At 40.1% G+C, this 14,296-nt stretch overlaps 1 protein-coding gene across 1 annotated transcript in view; it reads right to left on the bottom strand.

The window, feature by feature from the left end:
- Window positions 1-3,051: 3,051 nt before the first annotated feature.
- Window positions 3,052-14,296, bottom strand: part of kcnj3a (potassium inwardly rectifying channel subfamily J member 3a) — a 31,177-nt gene continuing 19,932 nt past the window's right edge. Inside the window, exon 3 of the mRNA XM_015966622.3 lies at window positions 3,052-3,793. Within this exon, the coding sequence (XP_015822108.1) occupies window positions 3,201-3,793 (593 nt within the window). The 3' untranslated portion in view covers window positions 3,052-3,200. The remainder of the gene's footprint in view (window positions 3,794-14,296) is intronic.

Below are 14,296 nucleotides of genomic sequence, written 5' to 3'. Positions count from 1 at the left end.
TGTGCATAAGTCCGACACATGTCAAACCTACAATCTGGAGTTTTCTATCTTTCAGGAATTATGTATAGTTTTTAGAAATGCATAAAAGTGATAGCTGCTGGTCAAAGAGACCGGTGGCATCAGTGCTTGGCAGCCTTACTTGTGTCAGTGTACCCTGGTTAGATGTGGCAACATTGTAGCTCTTTACCATCAGTGTGTGAATGTGTGTGTGTGTGTGTGTGTGTGTGTGTGTGTGTGTGTGTGAATGGATGGAATCATTGTAAAGTACGTTGGAGTCCTCTGACTCAGAAAGGAACTTTACAAATGCATGGCATTGTCTTACTCAGTACTGTGATTTATTGTAGATGCATTCATTTTTTGTGTGCTAAGCCCGCCCCCTGTCCTGTAGAGCACTATGCAATTAAAGTTAAAGTCCCATTAGTTGTCACACACACTGATGTGTGTGTGAAATTTGTTCTCCGCATTTGACCCAGCATTTGAACCAGCGGTGAGCTGCAGACAGAGCCGCGCTCGGGAACCATTTGGTGGTTTAACCCCCCAATCCAACCCCTTAATGCCGAGTGTCAAGTAGGGAGGCACCGGGTCCCATTTTTTTCAAAGTCTTTGGTATGACCCGACCAGGAATCGAACCCCTGATCTCCCAGTCTCAAGGCGGACATTCTACCACTAGACCACTGAGCTGGTGTATTAGAATTGAGTGCCACTCAACATTAGCCAAAATCGTCAAACATTCACTTACATGCAGATATCAATCACAGAGCGTGCATGCACATTTGCATAAGTAGAACAATGTAGAGTTGGCGACAGCACTAGCACACCACCCATGCACTTCATGCACTGTGGGGGGACCAAGTGGCCAGGGGGGCACCAACCAATCTGGTTTAAAAAAGAAAGAGACTTCCGTGAGTTGCTCCGCTGTGCTCGGATCCAGTCAGTAGATGGACAAAACAGAGTGGAAGGCAGCTGCTTCACCCACTTAACTACCCAAACCTAATACAAGAGCATATTTGCCTAAGGCACACGTCTTGTGCTGGCCATTATGTGCGTTCTTTTGGCAGAAATTGCATTTTTCATGACGATCATATTGACGGAATGTTCTGCAAAAATAAAATGAGCATAGGGCACGTATGTGGCCAGCACTGGGCCTGGTTGCAGACATGTCTTATGGAATTGTAAGTCTTATATGTATAATAAAAATAAATAGAAAACTGTGTGTTTTAACTCTGTTGGCCGGCTACAGGTGGTCGTTCACAAAAGAGGCATCGATTCCAGCCGTAATCATGAAAGTAGGGAGAGAAGCTTAAGGTGCAACACATGTTTCCGCCTTTAGATGGAGCTCTCCTAGAAAGAAAACTCCAGATTTCGGCTTTGAAGCAGACGTCCAGATTATGTCTTTAATCTCTGGGCCCCATCCAGAGGCTAACAAGTGTATCACACCAAGAAGTCTTTTCACTTACGTATTTATGGCAGAAAGCAAGGTCTCTCGTTCATGAATGCGCTCCTCTAGACGACAAAACAGTTCTAAAACACATTGATTACAGTTATTATGCTCATGCTATGTTGTGTTTTGATAGACTTGATTGGTCCGTGACAAAGGTTGCCAACCCTGCATCAACCATGATGCTTCCTTAAATGCTTGTGCATGCTTTGTGATGTCGCTCAGCTCATGTTGCATGGAGCTCTAAGGGACGGGGCGGGCTTAGCAAAAATAAAGACGTACTGCCTACATTATATCATAGTACACGATAAGACGTTCGCTTTTATGGATTTCTGAAAATTCACACATAATTCCTGAAAGGGGGAAACGCTGGACAGCAACTTTAAGCGTATCTTGTTGATGTAAAAAACAAAAATTCAAATAAAAAGAGCAGTGTTGTAAACCCCGGGGATGATAGCAGGCCGATAATTCTCACAAACTTTGTTATTCTATCATCTATAACCACCCCTCACAATAAGCATACAGACAGTAATTTATTCATCTAATTAATAAAGTAGACCTTATATCTAAAGTCCAAGTAACAAGAAGCTAAACAGTTATGTTAGATCTTTATTCCTGAAGAGGTTGGTTATCATACAATGTCTTTGATGCATTTAGAGAAAACCAGATTGCATGGCACAAATTCAGAAAACAGAACAATCATGGGGCTATGGTAGACCTTGTGGCTATAGATTGTAGTCGATATATTATTATTGCTTTCATCACAAAAGAGGAGTATAACGGGCCTTTAAATCAAAGGTGAGAATTTTTCATTACAGGTCCACAACTCTAACCAGTAACACCCGAGTTCAAAGTCTAAGGAAGTGTTTGGCCTAGTGGAGATTGCATCTTATAAAGTGGTGAGACAAAATGCTCGTAAATGCCTTCTAACATCGTAGGGCTCCGTGTCATGATTGTTTTTGTGCTTATCAATTACTATAGAGTATTTCAAGTTAAGTGTTACATTATTAAGCAAGTAGAAATCACTTGTGCCCAGGTCCACTGTCGCCAGTAACGCATTTGTAAATATATAAGCATCATCTAGCAGCACGTTCTGAATCGGATCCTCGGATAAAAGTCATAAAATGGTAAAATAGTTCTTATACCAAAAAATACAGCTGTGAACAAACATGAAAATGGAAACAAGGTAATATAGTTAAGGCTAAACATAGTATTTTTTTCCTATTACCTCTGTATAGCTAGGCCAGAAAGAGGAGCATGCAATCAACATAACATTGCCACTATTTTACATTAAACAACTAAAGCAACCAACTGAAAACAAAACAGAATGTGCCTTCCTTCACGACAAATTAGATCCGTGTAATGCAGGTTTGCTATGTTGTAAATCATATGGCTTTGTGCAACTTCTCCACTGTCTGTAAAATCACTAACAAAATTCTTCTTGTCAAATTAAAAGTGAACAAACTGTCATGCCAGAAAACTGAGATTCGACTCTACATGCGCCATTTCTTACATGCCAGATTGTGCTAATTGTACATCATCCTGAAATTAAAAAAATAGGAAAGAAAAAGGAAATCTGAGGTCTTTCATTAGGGAATGAACACTTACATCCAGGGACAGATGTGCTCATTTCCATCACCCTAACTTATATAAGGTACAGGTGAATGTATTCTACATCTCCTTTAATATAAGAAAATCGTCTTTAAATAAATAGTACAAGGATTTCAGGTTTGGAGAAGGGGAAAGGAGGTTGTTGGCTCCTTTATGTAAAGCGATCAGAATTCATCTTCCTAAGTTTAGGAGGTAAGTGTCCATCCATCCTGCCCCCTCCTCCCCCAGCCAGTCGCTGCAGCTTTGGCGGTAAGTCCGCCACTGACTTGCTGATGGGCTCCATGCTCTTACAGGCCTTACCTGCCTGTTTATCCTCAGAGACCCCAGGAACAGAGCTGATACGTTGCAACTTCATGGGCAGGTCCCCAAAGCTGTAAGTCATCTCTGAGGTGGTTGAGCTCATCCTCAGCAGCTTCTTGGGCAGGCCGTCCCGCCCGGTGATCTTCTGGAGCTTGGTAGGCAGCTTGCTGGTGCTGTCATTGTCCTCCAGGGTCTCCAGGCAGTCCAGGGAGCTGTTCTTCTCCCCGCTGTTGCACAGAGACGGAGCCATGAGGGGCGAGGAGAGGAGCAGAGCCTCTTCCTGCTCTTTCACACTGTAAGGAGGAGTGGGCACCTCAAACGTGGCATGAAACTGAGAGTAGTCCACCTTGAAGAAGCCCTCCTCCAAGGAGATGACAGGGAAGAACCGGTGTCCCCACAGAACCTCGTCCTCGGTGTATGATGTCCTTGCTTGGCAGGTCATCCCTGTCAAAGAGAATAAAACAAATACATTTAAAGTTATTGAATTATTAATGAAAATACAAGCAGGTTTAAAGCTTAAAGATTCATGACATTGATTTAAACACACGTTTTGCATCAATGTTAATACCAGTCCTCAAACAAGTTTGCTATGAAAAAGGAGTTACTGTAAAACAGAGCCAGCTGCCTAAATGAATGATTTAATTGACTTTAATTGTTGACGTTTCCAATTTTCAGACTAATCTGACCAAAAAATGTAAAATGTAGCTCAGTTATTTGCTGTGTGTGTGCTGTTTTTATGAATTAGTAAACCATTAATTGTATGAAGAATTAAAGACAAAGAAATTCAGCTAAAACTGATAATCAAGGGGACAAATTATGACTTTTTCTTATATTATAAGTTTTTTGCAGAAAATCCCTCACGTAAAGTAATATTAGCCGTTTTATTCTCGGCATTTGCTCTACTTTCCAGATTGAGCCGTTTAAGGGCTCCGTCACTTTAAGAAAACAAGCTGGAGCTGGCCACGCCCATCTATCCTCCACTCAAGCTTCTATAAGCTGAGAAGCTGAAATATCAGGGAGAGCTTTGGTGTAGAGCCACTTCTCCTCAAACAGCAGCTCTCTGTTTCACGAGAAGTGGCTCTATGTTAATTTCCCCATTTGTGACATCACAAATGGGGACTTATTGAAACGGCTTGTTTTAGACACATAATTCCTACATCCAAACACTGGCAGAAAATGGATGTTTATATTTTTACACTTGGTGTGTTTATAGAAGCAGTAGAGACCCACATGGTCGCACAAAATGATGCAAAAAGTGAGTTTTGCAAAATATGTCCTCTTAAAAATAAAGTTCATACCTTATTCAAAATACTTTTAACTACTTGAATGGTTTAAAGAAAATCAAAGAAGGCACTATAAAACGGTACACTTTAGGTAATTACAGCAACTGCTTCTATTATGAAAGGACCTCACACCACTTCTTTTTTACTTAACAGTTCAGTTCACATCTTAAGCTTGGCTACCGGCTACAGAAGATAGAGGATAAAGATAATCAGCATTGCCAGAGAGTAGTACATTATCGCAGGAGGGACGGCTGCTGGAAAAGCCGTTCAGAGGGTTGAGCTTACACTTAAATGTCTTTTTCTCCTTCTTTTAGAACAAACAAATGTGCCTTTTTTGCAGTGGCGATGTTAATTGTCTCTGATCAGTCCCATGGAGATAAATGAAAAACTATAAGGATGAGTGTGTCGCTCGCACCAAGAGAGATCCAGATCGTGCTATGTACTAGTCATATGTCACTGAAATTATGATGTTCAATTAATTCTCCCAGATTTCAATTTTTTAATCAGCGGTTCAGCAAGGAAAATAACTTTTCTACCTTAGTTATAGATGTCCACAAATCTTAAACCAAAACAGGGAATGTGGAAGAAGAAATTTCAGTTTTGTTTACATGAAATAACAAATTAAAACCTGCTTAGCATTTGTGTGTGTGTGTGTGTGTGTGTGTGTGTGTGTGTGTGTGTGTGTGTGTGTGTGTGTGTGTGTGTGTGTGTGTGTGTGTGTGTGTGTGTGTGTGTGTGTGTGTGTGTGTGCACATCAATCCCACCATGATAAATCAGTAATAAATCTCCCCTTGCTGTGAGAACATTTATTTCATTAAACTCCAGCATCAAAACTCGCTTCATGTCCTCAAAAAGCAAATTAAAGCAGCAGAATTTTGTGTTTTCAATTACTCAGCAGCACCAAACATGCTTTATGAATAAACTATGGATGCTTATTAGTGATTACTCATCACTAATATTCAGCAGCTGCTATCATGCCTATCTGAGCATCACATTGCACTCATCTGCTTACAGCAAAAATCCTGATGAGACGTGTAATATTAACGTTCATTTGACCAAACTATAAAATGAACATGTCTAGGAGCTACTGCAGTAAAATTTGCAGAAGCATCAAGTTAAACTCTTGAAATACATTGTTTTTTACTTGAATATTAAGAGCGTAATCCTGTCCATGCAGCAACATTTGGGTCGAAATTCCAGGTTTATTCACCATGAGACACTGCTGCTGCTGATAAAGACAACAATGACGTCATCGTCCAAAACTAGAGGCATCTGTGATCCTACTCTACTCCCAAGATAATGGAATAATTCACTGATCACAAATCTGTACACAATCCCAGATGTGCAGGAGACTGAACATTGAGTGCGTTAAGGGTATTCGCTGGATTACTTCAGCTCTGTAGCATACAAGTCCCAGCGCCTCCAGGCTCATAGAAGCGTGCTGCAGTCAACAAAGTGGGCAGAGCTAATTCGAACTTAGGGGCAAAAGTGACTGAGACTTAATCTTGTTGCATAGTGAGCCTGTTAAAATGCCCAGAGCCAAAACATCGTCACCATCAAAAGGAGCGGACTGAATCTAAGGACGTTTCGGTGTGAAACACCTCATGCGCAGGTTATGTATCTGCTGCCTAATCGCCAGCATGAGTTGCCTGCTTTATTGAGCAGTAGACTCGATGCTGCAAGTCTAATGTGAACACACAGCTGCAATATCACCTTTACCTTTCCTTAAAAGGAAGCAAGAAAAAAGGTCAAAGCAAGTGATATTCTGCCTGTTGTAAAACAATCCGGTCTCAAATGGCTTGCATCTATTAAAAATGCACTTGGTGTCAGAGTTACTGCAATATTTCTGTGTTTTTGCATGCAAAAAAAATTAAAACTGAATTTCTCATGTAAATTTGTCATTCAGTTCATCACATCTCCTGCAGAGCAGCACTCAAACAGGGCCTCTCAGATGTGCTTAAGTTTTGCAATATTTCTAATTAATTAAATATACAAACTGATAATCAGAAATGGATGCTATGCAGCTACTGCCCAAAATTCTAATATCAACTTTGTAATGAGTGAATTAATATCGTATTTTCACTGAAACACATTCACTGTGGCACTAAAACATAAACAAAATAAAGGACAGACTTAAGAGGGATGTGCACAGCGTCTATTTGAAAAGGTAAACATTCAAGTCAATACAAGCTTATTGCACATGATAACAATTTTAATGACATAAAAAGGGTAAAAAGAAGCAACTCGGGTTGAAATCTGTCACAAAACGGAGAAATACACTAAATACTCTATATTGAGACAACATTACTTTATTTTGATGTTTAAAATGTTCAAAAAAAGAGATTTGAGATTTAAGTGTTTCCAGGGCGTAACGTTTCACGGCCAGTGGAAACGCACTCATCCACCATAATAGCGTCTGATTGCTGCGCACTACGTTTTGCAAACATTACGTGATGCTTAATCATTCAGTGGAAAAGACCCGATAATGTTCTATCACACTAGGGATGTGTAAATTCTGGTGTTACGACACGTATTACGCTACAGGGGAGACGATACATTTACTCAAAAGTTATTAGTGACTTTTTAGATTACATTTATTATAGGAAAATTAAATCAACAGTCTAAAGTGATGGTTAACATGTTTAACATCAGGTATCAGAACCATAACAGAAGGATTTACATTTCAATGGTTGAAACAAAACCCATTGCACACTGCTGCCCACTAGCGGTTGGCATTTGAACTGCACCAAAAGAAAAAGAAATACACAAATGTTTGCATGTAAATTCTTCCAAAAATTTGATACACGCTTTTGAATATCAATATAATATCACAGGAAAAAAAATCACGATATGCCATATTGATATCAATAGCGAGGGTCCTGAGAGGATAACGCTAACTGCATTAACGTTTCACACGAAGAGAGGACGACAGCCATGAACCTGAGGGGCTCTTTTGTTAACACCATCGTCACTTCACATTACGGCACTCAAGTTCCCCAAATAGCCTGCACACTTCCGGTCGTCACAATAAAAGCACTGTACACCACATGAGGATGGAGGCAAAAAAGAAGAAGGCTGAAGATGAGAAAGGTGCAAGTTGCTTAAATTGAAGTTTGCTAAGCAAATGAGTTCATCATAATAACAATATTAGCAGTGCTAGGAATTAACGCTCAGCATACAGCAGGTAAATCACCTGCAGCTCATCAGAGCTACAGGTGATTTACCTGATGATTTACCTTTCTGTGAGCAAGAATCACAGTTAATCATGGTTAGTTCTCTTTCTCCATTCAGACTCTGAGAGAAATCTGCAGGCTTGTGCAAAGATATTATCAGCCTAGAAACACAGTTAATCCTTTAAAGCCTGACACATGAAATAATAATCAAAAGACTATTTTGACTATTATTATTACAACTAAATTTAGATGTTCCCACCTATGTCAATTTCTAGTCATCATTCATAAATTATTATAATAATTATACACTATTGAAGATGCATTTAATTTTTTTAGCTGTGAAAAATAATTTGACTGAATGGTGAACAGGATACTAACGAGGGTGTTTCAGTACTTATGCTTTAGCACCTTTAACCACGCTTGATGAAGTCACTCATTACTGCACGTTTCATTCGTAATCCAGGGATTGATGCCTGACAGATTGTATAATTATAGACACAGATGCATCATGTATGAACAATTGTGTTGCTGAAGACCTGCTGTTCTGCAGCCACCCACATTCATATACCGCCAACCGTAACATCAACACACCGTTCTGCAGCTCCACTTTCAGCTGAATTGTGATGCATGCAAAACATCATGTTATACGTTTAAACATTATGTTAAACACACAGACATCTAGATTAAGTGACAGATTGCATTTCAGCTACTTAAAAAAGGACAGGGATGAAAGAAAAATCTCTAAATTTGGTCTTTCCTGCTGCCGTTTCGTATTCTTCCTAAAATAGGAATCCAGTAAGATGAGAAATCCCTCATCAGATTGTGTGTCATATTATTGGTAAAGCCTTATGTAACTCTAAAACACTCGGCTGCCCGGCACTCAGAGTTTCTATGGAAACAAAAACAGTGGGAATGAGCGCGTGCGACAGCCATAAACCTTTTCACTGCTCATTTTCGTCTGAAGTAACAGTGAGTCGACACACAACAAACGTCTCCCTCAAAGTTCCTGACAAAACCAAAACAGATTTTCCAGTGAGCGCATGCCAGATCATCCGTACGGCTCCAGAGCCAGACAAACGTTGTTTTACTGTCACAGACTTCTGACCTTTTACGGCACAAAATCACAACACTCCGGAGGCTTTTCTATGGGAGATGTGTAGAAATGACAATATTTGGGTGACATCTCATCAGCAAATCCCTAAACTGTGTTTCAAGTGCATTTCCTCTCTGATCCATCACGTTTACACCAAATTAAAAAACATGTGTTGTAGTTTCCTGTTTTGCAGAGTCAGAGGCAAAAACAGCATCTGATTATAGATGTAATGAGTTGTCTCAGCAGCATAAAAGCATCTGTAACAGCAGGTTCCTTGTCAAAATGTAACAAAAAAACATATTTAAAAAAAAATGCTTGTTTATTTTTATTTTGTTTACTAAACTAAACTATTTAGGGTGTTTGATGCTTCACCTTCACATCTTAAGTCATGCAGATTTTGTTTATGTTATGTTGATTCCAACGAGCTGAGGTCTTTAATCTTTTCTTATTTGGGGTTTTTAAAAGGGACTTTACGGAGTTTTGAATTTTTATGCTCGCGATTGCCCCCTCAGGCCAAAAACGTAACGGCAGCTTCCATAGTAGGCTCGCGCACGAGGCGCGCATGCTGTACGTGCACACTCTATATTGGGCCAGAATTTGGTGACTTTTTCGATATGCTAAGACCCCCTAAAGGCCATTCAAAGATGCGGAAGAAAATACATAAATAAATAAATAAACGGAGCCGATACAATAGGCCTTTGCAGCTTCGCTGCTCGGGCCTAAAAAGCCAAATCCAAAGAAAAAACAACTGAATACCATCAGAGAACCAATTGGTTATGGCAATGACCATTTCCAAACCTGCTTCTGCAAGTTATTATGGAATCTCAGTCCTTAACTGACTGGTAACAACCTCAGGGAAAGAAAAAAAATATCCAGTTTACTCATCACATTTTCCATTAAAATAAAAACAAATATTTAAAAATCTATTTTATGAAATCAGTATTTTGGAATTTTTATGAGTTCAAACAAACATTTCCTGTGTTAATTTGAATCTTTAAACGTGTGTGTAGATTCATTAACACTACTACTACTACTACTACTACTAAAATGTATTTATATAGCGCCTTCACGTGGCCCAAGGACGACACAAAGCGCTGCACAACAGAAGTGAACATAAAGAAATAAAAACATATAAAACCGTTTCAAAACCAACAAAGGCATGCAGATCTAGGTGGGGGAGCAAAAAGTGCTAATCCACCCATTAACGAGACTCCTCTTGACTAAAAGTCAAAGAATAAAAGTGTGTTTTCAGACGGCTCTTAAAATTGCCGAGCATGGTGGCCTGTTTGACACATGTAGGTAGCTCATTCCAGAGCCTCGGCCCCAGTACCGAGAAAGCACGTCCCCCTCAAGATTTCAGTCTGTGTTTGGGAACGACCAGCAGTGCTTGCCCTGCTGACTGAAGGTTCCTTGAGGGAACATAAGGATGGATCAGATTTGATAGATATCGTGGTGCCAACTCATTTAAACATTTAAAAACAAACACCAGAACTTTAAACGAAATTCTAAAGGAGACTGGAAGTCAGTGTAGGGATGCCAAGACGGGCGTGATGTGTTCAGATCTCCTGTTACCAGTCAGTAACCTGGCTGCCACATTTTGGACCTTCTGTAGTTTCGCTATGGAGGCCTGCTTGATGCCTGCATAAATAAAGTTACAGTAGTCCAGTCTGGTGGTGATGAAGGCGTGGATGACAGTTTCCAGATGTTTGCGTGAAAGAAACGGCTCAATCCTAGCTATTCTCCTGAGATGGAAATAGCAGGATCTGATTGTTCCATTGACCTGGCTGTCCAGTTGTGAGCTCTGCATCCAACTTCACCCCCAGAATGGTGACCACAGCCTTCTCAGAAGGTGCTAATGAAGGAGAGTCGATCCCTTGGGCACATCCATGTGTGTTTTTTGAGTAGAACAGGATAGTCTCAGTTTTATTCTGGTTGAAGAACAGAAAATTCTGAGCCATCCATAATTTGACCTCCTCCAAGCAGTCCAAGAGTGTCAAGAAGAAAAATTAAATGAATTTACACAGCTGCGTTTAAAACACACAAGCTCAATTAAAGGGAAGAATACACCAAGAGAGGAAAAACACCACTGGAATTGGTTAAGAGGCAGTTCCTCAATCAGCCCATTAGGAGAGAAATGTGTGACTCTGTGGATCCATTCCACTTCTACATTCAGTAAATCGTTATCCGTTCCCCTCTGCGACTCAGCATAAGACGATACCGGTGCATTTCAAATCGTCCATGGAGTGGCTCTTCTCAATAAAGAGCTGCACAGTGTGAGATTTTGAAGCACTCCTGAAAAATCAGGATTGTGTTCCTTGTTTTTCAAATGATCCAAATGGTTTCTTGTCACTGGAGAAAAATCAAATACACAAATCTGTGTTATGCATCAAGTTTATTGACTTATTGTGTCTTACATTTCTCTCCGAGTGCAGACCAACAGAAAATACAGACCCTCTATTACTCTCTAGCGTTTCAAAAGTGCTATAATGCCACTTATGAAGAGAATTTCATGTTTGGATAGAATATGTTTGAGTCTTCTGGTTTTATCAAGAACTCATATTTAATCTTTTATAGGAAAATTGATACACATATTTAGTTAACCCTATAACGGACCAGCATCTATATTTAGCCTTTTTACTCACTTAATAAATTAAGTTTTTGTTCTTTTGGACAAGCTCTTAGGGATGAGAATGCTTTAAACCATGCAGACGTGTTTATCACAGCTGCCTCTCAAAATGTGCATTCATTTGAAGCGTATTTTATGTGTCCTCTGAAATTTACATGACGAGTTTGCAAGTTGCAAAATGACAAAACAAGCAAGGCATTCTTGATATTGTCTCGCTGTCTCATGTTTGGATTTGTTTGTATCTACAATAATGCAAAATTTTGTCCTGCCATGATTTCAAAATTAACTAGCTGCTGATCTCCTCTATTGTCGCCATGCTTGTTTTGGTTGTACCTTATAAATCCAGCTCTCTATCCTGTCTGAGTTTGATACCGTACATCTAATCACACACACACACACACACACACACACACACACACACTGGTGGTGAAGAGCTACATTGTAACTGCAGCTGTCCTGGGGTTCACTGACAGAGGTGAAGGTTTCCAAGCACAGGCGTCACCAGTCCCTCCGACCACTCAAGTAAATTCCCAGCCTTAGGGCCGAAATATTGTTGCTGTTTAACGACGCGTGTTTAAAATGGCTGCCTTGCATAACTTGCGCTGTTTGTGCGCATCTTCCGAAATTAACACAATGCATTAAAACGCTGAAATATACGAGTGTACAGTGATCCCTCGTTACTTTGCGGTTCGTTTATCGCGGACTCACGACTTCGCGGATTTTTTCTTTGGAGCCTTATTCAAGGGAAATTCGCCAATTTGCGGTATTTTTCACCGATTTACGGTATTTTTCTATGCGAAATATCAAGAAATTCCTGTTTTTTTTTCATCAATTTCATCATAAAATGCACTTTTTGTAATAAAACTATAAAAAAACAAGTTAAAATACAGTACTATGTAAAGGGAGGGTTTTAAAAGTCTAAATACTGAATACATACCTGTTAAATAAATACTGTAAATATGGTGTCCCTACTTCGCGGATTTTCACCTATCGCGGCCATGTCTGGAACGCATCTACCGCGATAAACGAGGGATCACTGTAGTATTCAGTAGGAGGAGTTGACAAAATGAGCGAGACACCATGGTCACTCCATCTCTGGCTTAGAGGTCTTTCATACTATCTATGATGCCGCTGCTTTCTTTATTTCTGCCGTGCCGTGCTCACAAAATGAACCAGTAACTGGTCTCTTCTGTTGACGCCATGTTTGTTTTGGTTTTACCCCACAAGCCCAGCTCTCTATCTGGTCTGAGTACTCTATGCCCCCTAGCAGAGTCCTCCAGTACAACATGCAGGACATTGTCACGCAGCAGCAAGTTTGAGAACAAAGACGCAGCCTGCTCCGTGGTGAGGTTAAAAAGCACGTATGTTCCCAGCCTTAGAATCACACGATTTCACCCAACAAATCATCAGGGATCAAGCTCATCACCATAGCACTTTCTGACCAATTTGTGCAGATCTGGGACGCACCAAACGTCAATGTGTCTGCAGAACTGCAGAACCGTGTTCCTGCAGCTTGAATAAGTTGAGCAAAGCATCCAAAGTTAAAAGTTAGAAATAGGGAAAATGCGCTTAATAAATTTGTTCATATAATCTACTAATCATCTACTCTAACTCTGGTTGTTGTATTTATAATAAGCTCTTCCTACTCAATATTATTCATTTAGTGCAGTTAAATCCAGACACGTTGACTTATTATTTTAATAATAATAACAGTATGTGCATTATTGTAATTAAATTGTCTTTAATAAAAAGGTGAAACTAAGCTTTTGTTGAGATAATTTACTGTTGTTTTTTTTATTCAGCTCTTAGAAAAAAAGTGTTAACTTGTAGATGTTGGGAATGCAGCAGTAAAGAACGCACAAAATAAAATGTGACGCATCACCTTTAAATGGCTTTTCAGGTTTTCATCAAACTTTGCAGAAACTGAGTGGGAAGGTATGTCTATACTTCTGCTCGGTACCGTATGTGTGGGATATATGGTCCCATTCTTTGACAGGTAAAAGTATAATAATCCTGCAAAAGTGTGAAATCTTGTCAGTGGTCTTGCCAATTTTTTTTTCTGTGTGGAAGCGAGGCTCACATGGTGTATTCGTATGACAGCATGAATGGCTGAATCTGCAAATTCCAGATAGATCACAGTACAAGTTTCAATAAAAAAGTGCTTTTCAGAAGAGAAAATAGCCTCAGAATCAGAAGATAAATGTGTGCGGATGTGCTACGTGGGTAGATACTCTCTTATCTCCACAGCAGCGATGTTTTCAAAACAAATTCTTGGGGTTTACTCCAAATCTGAGCGAACGGACTGTGGAAATTACACAGCGCTGAGAGGGAGAGATTACAGGAGCCTATCTGCTGTTTGCAGCATATTCAGCATCTCACAACAGTGTGATTCTATTATGAGCTGAGTTTAGGCTAACAGGTGGGGAGGTGTATCGAGAAAAACTTTAAGATTTAGATGGCCGAAAGCTATCTCCCCTTGAGACTCTAAATAAAACACTTTTCTTGATAAGGAAACGGCTAGCTGCTCCCCTGCTGTAGGAACGGGGAGGGGGGGGGGGGGTGACAGCAAAGATAAAATGGGTTGTTTGGTGTCTAGAATAGAAAGAACTGTAAACTCAGAGGCAGCCTGCCAGTGTTTCTAGATAGTAGCCAAAAAAAAGAGAGTGAAGAGTGGCATCCACAGCCCTGACCCGCCAACAGGAGCCCATCCGGGTTGGAGGGGCTACAGGATTGAATCTGTTGGGGGTTCAGTCGTATTCTCAACAGCAGAGC

Source organism: Nothobranchius furzeri, chromosome 14 (assembly GCF_043380555.1).
Source record: "Nothobranchius furzeri strain GRZ-AD chromosome 14, NfurGRZ-RIMD1, whole genome shotgun sequence".
Classification (NCBI taxonomy): Eukaryota; Metazoa; Chordata; class Actinopteri; order Cyprinodontiformes; family Nothobranchiidae; genus Nothobranchius; species Nothobranchius furzeri.
This window is presented reverse-complemented; position numbering and strand designations above follow the sequence as displayed.